At 45.2% G+C, this 19722-nt stretch overlaps 1 protein-coding gene across 1 annotated transcript in view; it reads left to right on the top strand.

Annotated features, from left to right (window-relative positions):
* Positions 1-2972: 2972 nt before the first annotated feature.
* PTAR1 (protein prenyltransferase alpha subunit repeat containing 1) overlaps positions 2973-19722 on the top strand; it is a 43021-nt gene continuing 26271 nt past the window's right edge. The window contains exons 1-2 of the mRNA XM_083186076.1: positions 2973-3130; positions 8479-8648. Of these exons, the coding sequence (XP_083042202.1) occupies positions 3045-3130; positions 8479-8648 (256 nt within the window). The 5' untranslated portion in view covers positions 2973-3044. The remainder of the gene's footprint in view (positions 3131-8478; positions 8649-19722) is intronic.

The raw sequence follows: 19722 nt of genomic DNA, 5'->3' as shown, positions 1-19722 counted from the left end.
CGGGTTACCCGGCGGGGGGCATCCCCAGAAAAATTTGGCGATGCCCCATAGAAGCCTATGGGCTTCTACCGCAACCCACCGCCTCCCTGACCCCCATTGGCCACCGCCCTGCATTGCCCCCCCTCTCACGAGCTGTGCTGCCCGGACCTGTGACCTCCTCCTTCCTGCACTGATCCTCTTCCGGGTGCAGGGAGGAGGAGAGCCCGGCGCTGTAAGGGAGGGAGGGGAGAGCCACCGGGTCCCCATGGGACCCGCTGACTGTATTGCAACGCACAGCTCTTAACGCAAGAGCTGTCCTTTGCCATAATTATCGCATATGTTACTGCATATGCGATAATTATGAATGCGAAGTGCGGCAGTAAGGGGGCACGGATGATACAGCATCCCGCCCATACTGCATTATTAACGCCGGTACGTACCCAGGGCCGGCGCCACCACTAGGCAAATCTAGGCATTTGCCTAGGGCGCCGGCCACTGGAGGGCGGTATTTCGCCCCCCCCTTGCCGCCCGGGTACCTGTCCTGCGGCGTATATGTGCGTAAAAGCTGGCGGCGGTGGCAGTGGGGGGTCCCTGCAGTCAATAAGAAATAACGAGCGCTATCCGCCGGGCTATTCGGAAGCGCTTGAGATTCAGCCAATCAGCAGGCGCCGTGCGGCCAGTGTTTCCAAAACAGAAGCACTTCCACATAGCCCGGCGGATAGCGCTCGTTATTTCTTATTGACTGCAGGGACCCCCCGCTGCCAGCTTTACAGCGCCGCAGGACATGTACCCGACTTGCCTGGGGCGCTCTGGTGCCTTGCACCGGCCCTGTACGTACCGGATATGATACATGGCTGGCCTTCCCGCATCGCCATAGGCGAATCTAGGGGGTGGTCCAGGGGTGCACAGGACCACCCATTAGCCCATTTTGTAGCTGAGGGATGGAGCTTTCCAACGAGCCCAGCCCCGTGTCTCTAGCCCCCTGGGAACCGGAGATACGACCAGGCAAAGTTGGAACATTTTCCCTATATGATAACATGGGACCCGCTAATTCCGACCCCCACCCAGTTCAACGGCTGCCAGTTCCCCCTTCGGCATCACTGAAGCAGGTTGATCTCAGTCGAACCCAAATTGCTGGGCCTTCAATCTGATACCAGGCTGGATCCAACCGTTTGTTTTTTTCATTTCTTAAATGTAATTTCATGACTGTTTATGTTTTTTGAGGGCAGATTTCTCTGTAACCAAACAGCCCAGTTTCATGGGACCAAAATCATTCGAAGCCAACTCAAAAGTTCTTCAATATGATACTGGTCTCATGTAAATGGGTCAGCTGGTTCTGAAGATATAGCTGGTTGGTTAAAGGGGGATAGGGAGAGGAAAGTGGTTGTCTCTCCCCCTCACACCAGAAAATGCAGGGACTAGGTTGGTGTATAAGGTGTCAGGCTGGGAATGTCCCTGCATGATCCTGGGACCATATTCCCGGGTAAATCCCTGAATTTTCTGTTGTGAAAGGGGTATTATTTCAAACAGCCGTGACCTGCAGTGCTCTGAATACAGCCGGGCAGCCCCCTGCTCTCTGCCCAGCTGTCAATGACTGTCACCCCTGCAGCTTCCACTCCAATTCTTCTTCCCGCTTTCACCTCAGCCCCCCCCCCCCCCCCTTTAATCATGTGGTGCCGGCGCCTGGCGTGCTCCCCCGAAATCATGCACATCAACAGCAGCGCGCACAATATTTCAAATGTCCTCTCGGACAGAGGGGACACCAGGAGGGGAGTGTGAGCGTGCTCTGCGCTGCGCTCTGCTCCTCTCCCCATAGAAGCAGCTGCACCGCTCTCCATCTCTCCCTGCAGCAGCAGCGAAGGCTCATATAAAAATTTACAGTAAGTGGCACTTTTGGGGGCATTGCTTAAGGGACATTACAAGTAGCGGTATGTGGGGGCATTATGCATAATGTGTGGCTTAATGTGTAAGGGGCATTATGGTGTGCAGCATCATGTGTAATCGGCATTATGTATGCTGCATCATGTGTAAGGGACATTATGTGTGCAGCATCATGTGTAATGGGTACTATGGTGCGCGGCATCATGTGTAATGGGTACTATGGTGTGTGGCATCATGTGTAATGGGTACTATGGTGTGCGGCATCATGTGTAATGGGTACTATGGTGTGCGGCATCATGTGTAATGGGTACTATGGTGCCATCAAGCAAGAACCCCCTAGCAATGAGCACGTAGGTAAGCAGCACTTATGTGGCAAATATGTAATGGGCATAACGGTTTGTTATATAGTATGTAATGGGCATCATGATGTGTGGCACAATGTGTAATGGGCATTATGGTGTGTGGCCTTATGTGTAAGTGGCATTACAGCGTGTGGCTTTATGTGTAATGGATATTACAGAGTTTGCTAAAATGTGTTATGGGCATTACTGTGTATGGTCTAAAGTGTAACACCACACCCCTTTTTGTGATGCCACGCCTCCTTCCCACGAGGCCATGCCCCTTTTTGGCACGCGGCTGCGCCGCGCTAAGGTCCCCCTACTGTTATGTCTAGATTTGGAACCACCCATTACCATAATTCTAGATTCGCCTATGCGCATCGCAGATGTGATGCCTATAACATACCGCTTCATTCTGTAATATACTAACATATTTATTACTTATAACACGAGCATGTCATTCCCTCACATCTAATCGCAATAACATAAAGAAAAAAATAATAATTTACCCAAGTGCCACTATGCGCAGAACATGTACAGAGATAATGGACACTATAGTCGAATATAAGGTCGAAATCCCCCCTAGAGCCGGTCCTGACGAAGTCGGTGTAAAATCGCTCATGCACGGAGCGCATACTACCGCATTCAAGCAAGGAAACAGCACAACTGTAGCGCCGCGGCGGGGGGATAGCGTGTGCTTGGTGCGGACCCAGGGGGACGACGACGAGGGTAGAGCGTGCTCGGTGCAGGGGGTGACGGGGCTGCGTCATGCTCGGTGCGGGGGGAGGGTCAGGCTGACCCGGAAGCGCATGTCTCTCCGCCCGCAGCAGCAGCGCAGCCTCGGAGATGGCGGAGTGGAAGGAGGAGGTGGAGGTGCTGGTGCAGCGGGTGGTGAAGGACATCACCGGCGCCTTTCGCAGGAACCCTAACATGTGAGTGTTGCTGCTAGCCAGCGTGACGTCACGCGCCGGCGTTGTGACGTAGCTAGCTGTCAGGCCGGGAGCAGCGATGCTGAAGTTAGTAAAGTTTAAGTCCTGCTGTGTGCAGATGGTAGCCCCTGGTGTGACGTGTGCAGCAGCCACCCGGGCACTGGACATGCCGGGTGTCACCTATAGCCTACACCTCTATGTAACCTTCACTCCCTTACTCCCACAGCAATGCCATGCCATCACACAGCAGCGTCCCGCCTCCTGCTGCTCAGTGCTCACACATACACGCACCTGTGCCGGGAATAGGATTGCTGCAAACACCTCTCCTGCTTTTTCCGTAATCAAATCATCCCCCTTCACTTTATAGGTGTTCCTTGAAGTTCTGAATGGGGGTCCTATGATGCCTCCCAACGTGTACCATTGGTTATGCTGGCTACACATCAGACTAACTTTCCTCCAACCATCCAACTAGTTGGATGGGAGCAAATGTAGTTTGTAATTAAGTCATTTGTTTCCCAAATCGGAAAATTGACAACAACTGTCACTCAGACAATGTACTGTAGTTGGACCTATTTGATTTAAACTATTTCACTGAATGTTTTTGTCCATTCTCCTGAGTTTGTGAGCAAATTGCTTATTGCCATTTGCCCCCATACAGTACCAGATTTTCCGTCCAACCAACCAACTAGTTGGATGGTTGGAGGAAAGTTGGTCTGATGTGTGGCCAGTATTAGTCTATAGATGGGGTAGCCAACCCTAGTCCTCGAGAGCTACCAACAGTGCATGTTTTGCAGGTCTCCTGACAGAATCACAAGTGAGCTAATTAGCTCCATCTGTGGATCTTTTAAAATGTGTCAGTGATTAATGAGTGCAGCTGTGCAGCAGCTAGGTTGTCTGGAAAATGTGAACTGTTGGTAGCTCTCGAGTGCTAGGGTTGGCTACCACTGGTCTATAGCAGGCATGTCCAACTTTGGCCCTCCAGATGTTGTGAAACTACACATTCCAGCATGCTTTGCCACAGTTTTGCTATTAGAGCAGGCATTCCCAACCACAGTCCTCAAGGCACACCAACAGTGCAGGTTTTAGTGATATCCAGGCTTCAGCACAGATGGTTTAATCAGAATCCCTCAGATACTAATTAAGTCACCTGTGCTCAAGCCTGGATATCTACAAAACCTGCACTGATGGTGTGCCTTGAGGACCGTGGTTGGGAATGCCTGTATTAGAGAATGCTAAAACTATTGCAAAGCATGCTGGGATGTGTAGTTTCACAACATCTGGAGGGCCAACGTTGGACATGCCTGGTTTATAGGAATCTGATGGTTGACAAACAATGTCTAGTTCAGGGGTAACGGAGTCCGAATATTTCTAATTATTTTAATCAAGGTCCACAAAACACAAAATCAAATATCTGATATATATATATATATATATATATATATATATATATATGCACAGAGGGGACACAGAACTCTATCCCATTCACCTTAGATGTACTACTTTGAAGAGAGCCCCCTCCCACTGCATAGCAGCCATTATAAAAAACAATAACCCCATCATATATTAAAACTTACAGGGAGATGTCTGTCACAACAATCCCCGCTGCTCCTTCCTGCCGCAGCTGCTGGGCCCTCTTGCTGTCACTGTGCCCTCCTGACACTGCTGCTCCCTCATTGCTCCATTTGTCGCTGCTGCTCCCGCTAGGCTAGGCCTTCTTGCTGCTGCGCAGACAGTGCTCGCCAGTTCTCAACAGCAGCCCCCACCAGCAGGGGAGCACTGTTCACAGAGGTCAGAGCCTCTGGCAATGTCCGCTGCAGCAGCACTTACACAGCCACGGGATGGAGCGTCTGCAGTTACCTCCTCAGTGCTGACGGTTGCAGTCCCGGCTCCACAAAGCAGCTGCGGGCAGGACAGCAGGATGGGGCCAGACGGAGGAGATCTGTGTCCGTGTCCCCTGCCGTTCTTCTAATTCGCGGTACCGCGATGGAGCTCAGCAGCGGGCTTGTGGACAAAATTGAGGACCCGGCTTCAGGGTCTGATGGGCCGCAACCTGCAAGGACCTGTTTAGTTAGACAGTCAATAGGTCGACTGAGAAAAGTTTGATATGAATTTCTCATGATTTTTTTTTTTTTTACATTTTGTGGACCATTTCATGCTTTCCCGTCCACGTGGACTCCAAATAGGAACAGTAAAGTGTCTCAAGCGAGGCTACACGCTATGTAATTGGGCTCCACGTGCTCACATTGATGCAAAAACCCCCATGAAAAACTCATATTGCTTGTGTCGACCTTTGTAAATGTCGATGTACTGACAGTTGAACTTCATGCCTCCCAACATGACAGTCTCCAGGAGGGATACATTGTTCTGCTCCTGGACTTTCATCTTAATGTATGATTACCTTAATCTGTGTTGAACAGGTTAATTGCTGAGAAAGGTGCTTCACCACAGGTGATGGCAATCATACATTAAGAGGGAAGTGCAGGAACAGAACATTGTGTCCCTCCTGGAGAGGATCATGTTGGAGGTATATTTTGTTTGTAAGCTATTGTTTGTCTACCTAGACATTGGCATATATTCAATGCCGTGGGCGAGCGGTGACTGCGAGCAGGACTTTTTGCTCGCAGTCACCGCTCACCCTGTCAGTATTCAACTGACCCCCCCTCATTCGCAAATTCCCCCTCGCTCCGTTTTTTGAGCGAGGGGGAATTTGCGAATGTGCCTCCAAAAACTGCGAGAGCCGAGGCTAATTACAGCGAGTTTGCTGCACTAGCCGCGGCTCTCGCAGTTTAGGGGAATCCTCGCCGTTCTGTGACGGCGAGGATTCCCCCGGAACGTTGCATAGTGCGAGCGGCCGGCGCGGGGGTTAAACTGCGAGGATCACTGGTTTTATGTGATCCTCGCAGTTTAACCCCCTCGCCGGCCGCTCGCACCGGCATTGAATACCTGTCATTGTGAGTTATACTACACCCAGATACTATGGATTGGTGCTTAACCCCTTGGGTGGTATGCCCGGAAATTTTCCGGGCATACCACTAATATAGAATAGGTGCGCGCCAGTAGTGTCCATGTGTGCACCACTGGCGCAGCACCTCTAGAGCCCGCCCCATCACCTTTGCTCCGGCGTACACTGGAGCTCCCCTGAGCCAGCCATCACTCATTTTACAGCAGCAGTGACTTCGGCGGCAGGCTCGGGTATGTTCGGTGCAGCTCGGGGGGACTCGGGAGCGCTCGCGAACATCCGGCAACAGGGAAGCTCCGGGGTACAAACGCCAGAGATATGGGGGGGATCCAACATTCTGTGGTGGGTTTTGCTGGGGCAGGACAAACCTGCACTGGTATGTTTGTCCTGCCCCAGCAAAACACACCACTCAAGGGGTTAACACACATTTTTCTTGTAAAACCTTCAGATACAGTAGTCAAAACCCCTAATAATTATTCATTAATAGCACAATTTGTAATCATCAGCTTTTTCTGGCAAGTTCCTTTGCCTACCTTAGCTATTTATCAGTGGTTTATTTTTGTGTTAACATCTGGGTACTTAATACATTATTCCTCTAAATTGTGTAATATCTTAATAAAAATAATCTCTTTGCTTAATTTAGCTGGAATGTTCATTTTACTTTGTATTTGGTGTGTGCAGACGCCTGGTAGGTACTGCCTGTTCGCTGCCCCGTTCTCACCTACCAGTGCGTGCATGGGATGGTGGCAGTGGGCTGAGCCCATTGGAACACCCAGCGTTTCATGGGCGTTCCCATGAAAACGCTGGTCTGGGACACCATAGAGGTGTCTAGGTCTACGAGCACTGTAAATCATTCAATGGTCGCTGACAGTCAAAGGATTTCCTCCCTGCAAGCAAGCTGTGAATATATGCTTATGCCACGCGTGCTGGGGAATTCTATGTGCAGGGGGGTGGTGGTGGGTGGCAGTGGCATTTGGTGTACTGAAATGGCTGAGAAATTCCCATCCTTGCGAGTCAACCAGAATAAGGTCCTATGTTCACACTGCTAGTGTGAACTACCCGGCTTTTACCTGGCATTCTCTGCTTTTACCCGGCAACGGACCCCCGTTCTCACTGCTAGGCAAAATACCGGGTGAAGCAGTTCGGGTGCCGGACAGTTTCCAGACAGTCGGGATCCCGACAGTCATTACCCCGACTTTGGGATCTCGACAGTCAAAACCCTGATACTCGGTCCCGACTGACACAGGCTATTCTCCCTCGTGGGTGTCCACGACCCCCATAGAGGGAGAACAGAATAGGTAGCGAGTGTAGCGAGCCACCGTGCCCGCAGCGTGGCGAGCCCGCAAGGGGCTTTTTTGCGCTGGCCCCACTGTCTGAGTCCGGCCAGTTGGGATCCTGACTGTTGGGACCATATACCACACCCAAGCAGTACCCGGTAATTTGCCTTTTAACACAGGTTTTTTTTGCAGTGTGAACGGGTAGACATACTATGGTCTCCAACCCGGGTAAAAAGCAGGGTTGGAGACCCAGGAATTTCGACTTCGGTTGACTTGCTCACACTGATCAAAAATCTTTGTTAAAGGCAAATTACCGGGTTGACCTGGGAATTTGCCTACTAGTGAGAATGGGGTTTTATTTGGGAATTCATTCTGAAGTGAAATCCAATTGCTGGGACAGTTTTGATAATGATTCCTGAACTGTGTTACCGTCTTGCAGTCTGCCATGGATGTACTGGAAGCTTGTTGTTTACATGTTCTATCCTGAGCAGAAAGTGTGAGTTTCAGAAACCTAGGATGCAGCAGCTTATGAAGCTGGCACATTGCAAGACATGAATGAATTTGTGCATGCTATATTACTTGTACTTAATGTTATTGTACATTGGGTTGTATTTTGTTGGCACATCGTACACCTTTTATTTTCTATCCCTGTCAACAATGGTGTAAATTCACCCCAGTTGCCTGGAAGCAAGATAATTATTGCCCCCCCCCCCCCCCCCCAAACACACACACACACACACACACACACACCACCTTATACAAACATGTGTGTATTTTTGTATGTTATATATATTATGTTTAAATAAAGAGAGTGTGTCATCCATGGTCCTGCTAGGAGGGGAAATCAGCCGCAGAAGTGATATCAACATCTTTCAATGAACTGATTCAAACTTGCAGGGAAGGAGAGGTGCCCCCTTGGGAGCAGGAGCCCGGCTGCAGATTATTCCATTGCCTTCCAGAGTTATGCCTCTGCCTGTCTAACATATATATTTTAAAACAATTGAGCCATTTCCGACATGCTATGTGATAGATAGTATCCATTAAACAATATATTTATGTTTTACTATAGGTATTTGGGATGTTTCTAATATGTTCCTTGTTACCTTTTATCATAGAGATGAAATTGGACTAATCCCGTGCCCTGAAGCAAAGTATAACCGGAGCCCTATAGTAATAGTTGAAAATAAACTGGGTGTGGAGAGCTGGTGTATCAAATTCCTGCTGCCGTATGTGCATAACAAGCTACTGCTTCACCGGCAGAAGAAGTTATGGCTTAATAGAGATGGTGAGCACTTTTTATTTATTTATTTATATATATATATATATATATATATATATATATATATTTACATTTGTTTTGAGCACACAGTATGCTTTTTATGTTGTCAGAACTGGACTAAAAAAGCAAGGCACTTTATCATCTTCTCTAGTAAGAACACTATGGTTTCCTTAAAACCAATTTATAATTTACTACCATCCCCCCCCCCCCCCTTTTTTTTTTTTTACTGCCATTGGATTGTCTGCGGTTTCCTACATTTTTATTTGATTCCTCTAGAAGTGAATTCTTCACAGACATGCATAATAGTGTCACAGAAAAAGTCATTCAAAGGGGTATATTTACTATCGTGTGTTTTCTTCAGAATTGGAGATGTTGGTATCCAATCTCAGCCTAAATTTTTGCCAGTCGAATCACTTATTCAATCCCACTGCTGATTTTTCACCTGGACGAAAAATCCAGCATTGGCGAAAACCCTGGCAAAAAACTGCCGTGAATTTACATAGTTTTGGAAAATTTGTGGCTGCTTTTTCCCGTTGTCTTGCATCCATTTTCGCCCAAAGAGTGAAAAGGCATGGGAGAAAATGTACTGAAAATGCCTGTGATTAAATACTGAAAAGGCAACTCTTGGCCGTTTTTTCGCCTGGTGAAAATTCCGGCCGGGATTGAACACCCCCTATTGCTTATAGCAGTAATGGCTAACCTTGAAACTCCAGCTGTTGTTGAACTACACATACAGCATGCCCTGCTATCATTTTACTATTTGGCCATGCTAAAACTGATGCAGGGCATGCTGGGATGTGTAGTTCAACAGCTGGAGTGTCAAGGTTAGCCATCACTGGCTTATAGCAACCAGCCAGATTCTTTTTATCTAGCACCTTCTAGAGCAGTGTTCGTCAAGGCACAGCAACAGCCCAGCTTTTATGGATATCCAGGCTTAGGTATAGATGACTTCATTTGTACCTCAGTCTGTGAATAAGCAGGGATAGCCATGAAACCTGCACTGTTGTGCCTTGAGAACTACTGTTCTAGAGGAAAATAGCTGGAATCTGGTTTTTGTTCCAACAAAAACATAATTTTCAGATATAAATATATTTTATGACCCTGGGCCTAATGAAATAATAAAGTAGCCATCTGGAGAATGTTGCTCTTTATATGGTATATTCAAGTTTCAGTTGGAAAGGGGTTATCACTGTTTAACTAAAGTACTAACCACATTACTGCTGAGAAATAGATTTCTTGTATCCCGTCCTTGATGGAAGTGCAGTCCCATCCTTAGCCGCATTTTCATAGGTAGTTCCATTGGAAACCATAACGCCAGCAATATGGAAGCACTATAGCTACCATATGGAAAAAGAATGCTCCAATTCACTTCCTCCCCAGATTGTTGACTGCCTCGTCTCTTATACTCATTTCACATTGCACGCCCGAGTCGGGGTCTGACCCGGTTTGGCACTTTCAGAGTAAATCCGGGTCCCCCTGGGGTTAACACTTCTTATAACTCAGGTTAAAATGGGGGTTTGGTGGACCCGGGTTATTCGTGTGGTGCGTTCGCATCAACCCCGGTCCGAATACAAAACTCCTGACTTCGCACTCAATAGTGTTGCTGTATTGCAATAAAAAGGCGGATGATCAATGGCTTTGAAAAGGTGACTTTTCTTTTTTTTTTTTTGGTAAGTAATCCCCTCAGTGGCCCTTTTACCTCTATTTCTGCATATTTATGAGTTTTGATCTGTTCCTGATTTTGTTATATTTGTTGAAATGCAGTTCTGTAAGCGTACAACTGAATTTGTCAAAAAACGAAAAATAATTTAAAGTGGTCTCAATGTGAAAACAAAAGTTCCATTTGTTTAGATATTGCATGTACTTCAACACAACAGCTCAAGATAGACTTGGCTGGCTCTGATGATTTTACATTTTCAAAGGATCCTTTGTCTGGCGCTAGACCTATAAAGGGGGCTTGTCTCTGTTCTCCTCAATTCCTGAACAGATTCAGCTTCCGTTACTTAGTTTAAACTACCCCTCCACATGTTTTTTTTTTTTTTTTACATTTGTATTATCAGCTTTAAATAAGAGTACTTATTTCAGGATAGCGGTTCAATTCTTGCCACGTGTGGCTCAACTTAATTATTAGTTGGTCGTGACTTTTGTAATTTTAATAAATAAATAAAAGCATCACTAGAGTGCAGTCCAACATTGAAATAGAGGAGCTGCACCAACTGCCACCCCAAACACTGCCCAGGACGCATTGGTAGTTGTACTGGCTCTTTGAATTTTGGGTTGCATCTGGAGCTTCCACAGGATAGATAGATAGATATATACAGATAGATATAGCTTTCTCCAGGTATTGTCACAGCTAGTCCCTTTACCCTGTCCCTCACTGAAGGGGGTGGGGATGGATGCCGTACTCACAGCAAATGTGAGTCTCAGGACAGATAGCACATTAATAGTGGATCAGTTATAGGGAGCAGAGGCAGGATTTCAGTGTGCTCATGGTGTGGAAGTTCCACTTTTACTAAAAGCCCATACACACTAGAAGATATGAAAGACATTGGTGAACAATTCCCCTTCATCTGATCATGATAGACACTGTGCATACAGACTGAACGATTTTATGAAAGAAAAAAGATATTGGATAAAATTGTCAGTAACTGCACATTTAAATAAAGGGCTGGGCAAAATATAGCCTGCATGTATGGCAGCGTGTAAAATACAGCATACATGTATGCTAGAGTTTACATGCTGTCGCAAAAGTATAGACAACATGTAGGCTATATTTTACACACTGCCATACATGTTGGCTGTAGTTTGGTGGCAGCGTATAAAATATAGAGTACATATATGCTGTATTTTACATGCTGCATTACTTGTAGGCTATACATTGGTGATATGTTGGTGCATATATGCTAGAAAAGTATGCATGCTACATTGGTGGGCAGGGGGTGCAACCATGCTAGTAACATTGGTGGTCAATGTGGAGGGTGCATTACACAAACACTGGTGGCCATAACATTGATGGGCAGGGGTAAGGCCAGAAGCCGGAGTACTCACACTAGAAACTGTGGGGGTGATTCTGGTCGGCTTGCTAAGCAGCCGTATTTCGGCACTTAGTGAGCCCTCTAACGCCGCCTGGGAGTGCGAATGCACAGAAGCCTTGCATATGAGAATATGCGCAGAACATAAACATCGGTCCCCCGTGCGAACACGCCGGAGACAGAGATTACCAGAATCAGGGCCTATGTGTCAGCCTGTGCTGCTGCTGCTGCTTCAGAAAGTGAAGCGGGGGAGTGGGCACATCTTAATATCATTTGGCACGGCAAACACACAAAGATGTGCTGAATGATATTAACAATATTGGAGTGATTGAGCTGCATGTTCGACAGATACTAACGATATTAGGCATACACCCTAGAAGACATTGCCATCAATATTGCTCAGAAGCCACTATCAGCAATATTGATGCCAATGTCTTCTAGTGTGTATGGGCCTTTAGACATAGTAGTAGTGGCAAATATTCTTTTTATCAGCACTTGATTTTATTATATAGTTTATTTTTAAGCCTCATACACACGGGGAAATCCTTCTAGTGTTGTGTGCTTAACAATGTAGGGCAGGTGATTTCACCGGTGGCTAGATCGTAGTAAACTATCTAAATCTTGACTGTATGGGCTAAAGCGGGTGATGGCGATGCGCGGAACCACGGTCGATACACACAGGGCGATGTTTGCATAATTTGTAAGCAATCTGGACCGATCACTTAGAAAAGTTACAAAAAATGCCCCATGTGTATGCCCCCTTAGCATTTACCTTTTTAGTTTTTACTGCTGTACCTTTTGAGAAATCCTTGCTTTTGTTCTCTGTTTGTGGCCTGTGCATCCCTGTATGCCTTTTTCTTATATTCTACATTTTTGGTTGTGAATAATTTCGAAATTTTGTTATTGGTCAAAATGTCATGAGTATGTAAGGCAAATAACTGAAGTGTTTGGTGACTGTTTTGTTCTGGAGCTCTCTGGAAATGACATTATGGACAGTGGTGGGAGGGGACAGAGTTTAGAGCAATGGTTCTCAAAATCAATCCTCAAGTACCCTCAACAGTGCAAGTTTTCTAGTTCTCCTCACAGAATCAAAAGTTAAATAATTAGCTCCATCCGTGGATCTTTTAAAACGTGTCAGTGAGTAATGAGTGCACCAGCTAAGTAACATGAAAAACTTGGACTGTTGGGGCTCCTTGAGGGCCGAGGGGTAGATGTACTATAGCGGCCTCTGTACCAAGGCGAAGTAAGAAGCCGTATCATCAAGATTTATTAACATCTCAGGTGCAAAGTGAAAACGCCCCCCTCCCTTGATCAACAAAGTGCATAAGCCCCATTCAACTTTCATACATTGCCCTCTGCTAATGAAGTGCTTTTTTAATGACAGCAGCGCCGACACTGACGGGCACATAACACCCCTGCCATGGAGCCCACTTCTCTTCCTTCTTATGTGGGGGAGAAGCAATATGCGTGCAGATCATGGTGCTGATACCTCTTCTCCCTCAGGGAGAGGTTTCATACATTTGCCCCTGAGTTTTGGAACCATTCGTTTAGACTAGAGATGTGCAGGGTCTGATTTACTCTAATTTCAAAGCAGGATCTTATTGGCTATCCCAAATCACATGACAGTTGTTGACAGCCAATAAGATCCTGCTTTGAAATCAGAGTAAATCAGAGCCTGCACATCTCTAGTTTAGACCAACTGTCCTAACATATCAGTTGGTATGACCTCTTCTACTTGCTGAAATAATCAGATATGGTGACCTGAAATGCACAGTGGTAGCTTCCAGCACAGTAAACGAACAAGTGTTACCTCACTCTAAAAATAAATATTTGTAAATAAAGGGATGCCCATTCATAAAAGCGCTGTAAATAATATGAACCATTTGGATGGAATTGCATCCCTTTTGATAAAAAGGTAAAGTCCACTATCTTTAAGAGCAACCTATTATTTTGATGAATTTGCAAGTATACGCACCTACAACGGCTGGAATTCGCACAAAAGTACTCGTTGCCCCACAGCCTGTGAAGGGTGCTAAATCAGGTGCTGGCAATGGCACCTCACACTCGTCATGATTAGAATTGACCCCTTAGTGTAAAAAAAATAAAATCATAATAATTAAAAATATCGGTACTTGTTTCCTAGCACGGTGCCCATCTTATGCCATCGCATACCACTAATTAAGGTATGCGATGGGACCCAATTTTCGGGTTCTAACTGTACAATTTTAATATCGCGTCGCATCGCATGCCATTAAAATGGCATGCGATGCGATTTGTAATTGTACAGGCACCCTGATGGGGTGTTAAATACACCCCATTGTTAACGCCACCCCCACTATCAACGCCAACCCGAAGCGTGGCGAGCGCAGCGGTACGTGTCCTCCGACCTTTTCATACTCCCATTATCCACATCGGCATTGATTTTATATAGTGTGGCGAGTGCACCGAGCCCGAAGCGTGGCGAGGGGACGCGGAATACATGTGAAGTAATCTGCGTCCCCTCGCGGGGCTCGCTGTGCTCGCCACGCTTCGGGCTCGGTGGCTCGCTGCGCTCACCACACTATATAAAATCAACTCCACGCCGATGTGGATAGTGGGGGTATGAAAAGGTCGGAGGACACGTACCGTTGCACCTCGCGGGCTCGCTGCGCTCGCCACACTTCGGGTTGGCGTTCATAGTGGGGGTGGCATTAACAATGGGGGTGCATATAACATAGCAATAATCCATCTGGGTGCCTGTACAATTAAAAAATAGTTTCGATCTGGTCGCATGCGATGCGATCAAAACAATGTCATAAGATTAAAATCGTGGGTGCCGTGCTAGGAAACAAGTACCAAAATATCGATAGAGGAACTTCTTTTGGTAGTTTGAATTATAGGCAGCGCTGGTCACAATCCTCATGCACCAGTCGTCAGCCACACTATGGGCCGTATTCAATGCAGCTGGTGAGGGAGTTAAACAGCGAGGATCGCAGAAAACTAGCCACCCTCATTGTTTAACCCCGTCGTCGGCCGCTCACCATTTTGAACCTTCTGAGGGAATCCTCGCTGTCCGAGAACAGCGAGGATTCCCCCAAACGGTGAGGCTCGTGGCTAATGCAGGAATCCGACTGCATTTAGCCACGAGCCTTTGTCTTTTTGGCGGCTGCACACACCGTTTACACCTCACTGTAAAAACCCAGCAAGGTGGAAACGACATGTGCAGCGTCACAGCTCCCAAAAGAGAATGAACTACTGCCCTATGTGGTAATGTATTCTATGAGGTATTCTCAGCACACATGACATTGTAGATGATGTTAAGACTGACACATGGTCTCAGAATACAACTGATGCAGGTCTGTACAATTCCTACCACAATTTACTATATAGTGACTTTTATATAGTCTGCCCTGAAAGGCTTGTATATTCCATACAAGTTATTACTTGGTCAGTTTTAATATTTTAAGGAAAAAAAAAACAATTAAATTACTGCTTGAGCCAATTAAATTACTGCTTAGACGGTGGAGTAAGTCTAATTGTGAATTTATTGTACAAGGGATAAAACACTTGATTCCTGTATCATCCCCTCCTTGAAATACTAGATGGCTACATAGTGGAAACAATATAAGGCTTTACAATCTGAATACCTGACAATAAATACTTTTACTTCTTACAAAATCAATTTAACAGCAGCAGCAGCTTTCATTGAAATAGGTGGTGCTATTTAGGACACATTGGTCTTTCTTCCACATCATGAGCAATTAAAGATATCTAGAGTGTATGCACTGTAGAACAGTGCATACACTGTATCATGTGGCCTTACTGCCCACATGATACAGTTTTTCATTTGAAGCCGATATGTAAAAAAAAAAAAATCTTTGCTCTTTAATTTAGTAATTTACAGGAAAAAAAGTACAGCAGTTACCATCCCTTATAATTGCAATATGTAGTTGTTTGTACCAGTTTTTCACAAGGTTCCCTGAAATCAGAACTAAAAATAGTTACAGGTCAGGTTGACCCTGTCTTAGCATTTCATTGCTCGTTAAAATGCATCAGACCACACAAGCAGCATGCACATGTATGTGGAGGACATTGTGTTATAAGAGAAAGTGATACTTGTTTACAGTCTTCTAATCTTTGTTGATGTATGACCACTGAGTTCATCAGATTGTACGTAGCAGCAAGAAATAAGTGTGGTAATCACGTCAGCCAGCATTTCCTCATTTCTAGCAACTATCCCAGGTATTAAACTTTACAAATGTCTCTCCTCTTGGTACTAATTAAATGCACTGTATTTTCTTTTAAGCTCTGTACAACATGTATCTTTATAATCTTGTTCAGTTACCCTATGTTAATGTTAATATACCTTCTAGACCAGTGGTGGTCAATAGCAGGCCTGTAGGCCACAATAACTCAGCATTTCACATACAGGTTGAGTATTCCTTATCGAAATATCCGTTATCCAAATAATTCCATTCCAGGATTTTTTTATTTTTCCTGAAAGCACTACTAAGGACATCTGTAACCGCACTACTGAGGACATGATATGTAATTGGCACTAAATATGTGCAATAAAATGATTGCTTTAACATTTAAATTCAGTATCTGAGATCTGAGTACACCAACTTTGTTTCATGTTTTGAAACCTTGTTTTATGCACAAAATATATTTGTATGTATTTCATGTGTTTGGTGTGTTTGTACAACATAAATGCAATATACCTCAAGATACATCATTAAAATATAAAAATATTCTGAAATACAAAATAATCCGTTATCCAAAATTCTTATGGTCCCAAGCATTTTGGATAAGGGATACTCAACCTGTATTTGCTTTTGTTTTTAAAGCAGAATATAAGGCTGAAAATAAGCCAATAACTTCTGTGTCAGATGACCTCCTTTGAACAACTCCATCTGTAGGCTTTAGCTGATTGGCTTGTGAAGGGGAGTTTTGGCGGGTAGGTGCTTACTTCTGGATGAGTAATGTGCCAACATTGTTTTTGGATGGTTTTATTTTTTATATTACGTGGGGGCAATTTTGAAATTTATATGATAAAGTTGTTCTATAATTCTGTTGCCCATTGCAGTCCTAGAAAATACTTAGCAATCTCAAAATCAGGCATTCCTACCCTCAGTCCTTAAGCTTCACACTAATGTGGGTTTACACCCTGTACGATAAATCAGCCTTTCAGTTCTTTCTTGCTGGGATGTCAAACTCCCTTCTCTATGATATTTTTTCACATAGGTCTTGTCTTGATCAATGGAATCATTCCTAGTTATTCCAGTTACAATGTTTACAGAGATAATGGAATATGTTTGAAATTACAGTATATTGTCGCTAATATCACACTAATGTACATAAAAATGCGTACAATCTTAAGGTGCCTACACACTGCTGTGATGTCTCGCAGCAGTGTTCGGACACCCGATACCCTGCAAGCCGCAGGGAGGCATGCGCTCTGTTGTGATGGATCGCATGCCTCCCTGCTTCCAGCCTGCCTCGCCGCCTTGAGGGAGGTCCCAGAACGGGTGGTCCGTCCACCTGGTCGGGTCCGATACGCACGGGACCGCGCATCGGATGCAACTGCATGTTAGGGAGAGGTGATTTTGTCCAATTTAACAGACTGATTGGTTGCAATCTGCCGAACTCGCACCAAATAGCCTCAGTGTATGGGCACCTTGACTTGTCCTGCATTATTTTTGGGATCCTGGGGAATCCATTGAGGCCATGTCCCTTCATTGATGCCATTTTGGAGGTGTGACTGGGCTCTCCCCATGCTGTGAATAGGACCTGGTTAGATTATCTGGGTTACCCTCTACACTGCATCCTTAGCCAGGTAAAACCCTGTTTACTTGCTATTTGTGCCTGGACGTTTTTATGTTGTTGAGGAAACCGTTTCCACCAATCAAAAACCCAGGCTTTTGAAGGCCGTGTTAAACATATAAAACTATAATCACAAAGCCCAAATAAAGTACTACAAATAAATGCTCTGTACACAACAACTTATTTTTTTTAAACCACATGTGTTAAGAGATGGTCCTTGGTTTTGAGCAGGAGTTAATCCTCTGTTTCCCTGCACATTTTCATTTGTAGAAGTGAGTAATTCCCCTTTCAGACATATGCGAAAATCCCGGGTTTTTTCTCATGAACGCGCCCAAACCCGGGACTAGTGTATGTCTGAAAGGGTATACCCGGGATTTCACTCCCGGATACTGAGCACCTGCAATTGACCAGGGTTTTTCCCGGTATTTAACTCCCGGGTATAATACCCGGCTTATGTCTGAATGGGTTTACCCGGGTTTTTCAGTTTTAAACATGTGATGTTGCTTTTTTTTGCTGCCGGGGCGTGTCTCATTTTAATGATGAAACACTGAAATGCTTGTGTGAAAGGGGTATACCCGGGTTTTTCCCGGATTTAAGGTGTAGTGTGAAAGGGGGTCTGTTACTAAAATCCTGGGAGTGACCTGGGTTGGAAATCCCGGGTAAACCTGGCCAAAATCCCGGGTAGTATGTCTAAAAGGGGTATTATTTGCTGTACTCAGATGCATAGTAGTTCAATGTTAATTAGCTACACCTTGTTCTTCTCCTTATAATAGGCCATCCTAAATAATAGTGGGGGTAAGGGACAACATAAAATTAAAGTAAGACCACTGTTCGAAGTAAGCAGAAACAAATTCACTTAACCAGGTAGGAGTGAGTTTCTTATAGAACCGGACCATAACGCTCTATCAATATGGAGCACAGTACCCAGGCTAACCAAGAGAACAACAGTCGAGCTGTATTCGCATAAGATGTGTTCATAAGGGAAACCATTAAAGCACCTGCAGCAGAATAAATAATATTAACCTTAGCAGGGCAGCATTTAGATGAAGAGCACAGAGAGGTAGTATGAACTGGGATTAGGTTAGCATAAGGAATATAGCCAGAAACAATAGCTTATTTCCCTCAGAAGATCTGCCTAAAGTCATACATACATTTGTATCATCGCGCCTTGACTGCTGCAATGACCTCTACTTTGGGCTCCCAGCAAAATAATTGCAGATGGTACAAAATACAGCTGCCAGGCTATTAACCAATCCGCCCCATTCCAGCCACATAACACCCATTCTGTACTCCCTTCACTGGCTGCCTATAAGATGGCGAATAATTTTCAAGAGTGGCTTATGGACTTTCAAAGCTCTACATGCCCAGGGCACAATGTACCTGCAGCAGCTTCTGATCCCTTATTTTCCCACTTGATTACTGCGATCAGTTGATAAAGGACTACTAACACTACCCAGAATTTCCCTGAATTCATCTTGGGGTTGAGCTTTTAACGCTGTGGCTCCAACTCACTTCCCCACTCAGTTCGAGAAGCTTCCACTCTGGATACATTCAAAAATATGCTCAAGACTTTCCTGTTCACCCAAGCATTTTGCTAATGTCCCTTGTTAAGTTTGTTTTGTATTTTTGTGCTGTAAAAGGCTAATGCAAGTACTATGAGTCATATTAAGAGAAAAGTTCTATATAAATAACATTATTATTATTACTACTACTCGAGTAGCTGGTTACTGTCATGATACTCTGTTGTTAATGTGACTGTCGGTATCCCAAACCTAGAACGTGAAATGTATTGGAAGGCGGCTATGCAGTGGCATATGGTTGTTATGAAAGTGTTCTTTAACTGACTGCAAACTCAGGCGCTTGGTAGCTTCTGTTGAAGGCTATACTCTGACAGATATTTTGCACCTAGCATGGGGCTGGTACATGTTTCAGTAGTGCACCAAGCAGGATTTCCACATCTACATCAAAGTAAGGCGTTCCAGTCCTTTCACATCCCAGCGCATGCTTGTACACCAGGGGAAGGGCTGACAATAGCATTGGCATATAGTCGCAGCCACACTGCTATACCCCAGGGGAAGGGCTGATCCTAGCATTAACATAAAGTGATAGATGTGACTATGTAAAAATATACTAGTGTCTGCAGCAGTGTGCCTCTCACAATCGGCCACTTAGAAGTGTGAGGAAGGCTTGTGTCCTTGAGATGTTTCAGAGTTGAAATTAGCAGACTTGTGCTAGAGCATGATTAA

This window comes from Crinia signifera, chromosome 1 (assembly GCF_055691185.1).
Source record: "Crinia signifera chromosome 1, ASM5569118v1, whole genome shotgun sequence".
Classification (NCBI taxonomy): domain Eukaryota; kingdom Metazoa; phylum Chordata; class Amphibia; order Anura; family Myobatrachidae; genus Crinia; species Crinia signifera.
The sequence above is the reverse complement of the archived record's forward strand: the minus strand, read 5'-3'. Positions and strand labels throughout refer to the sequence as shown.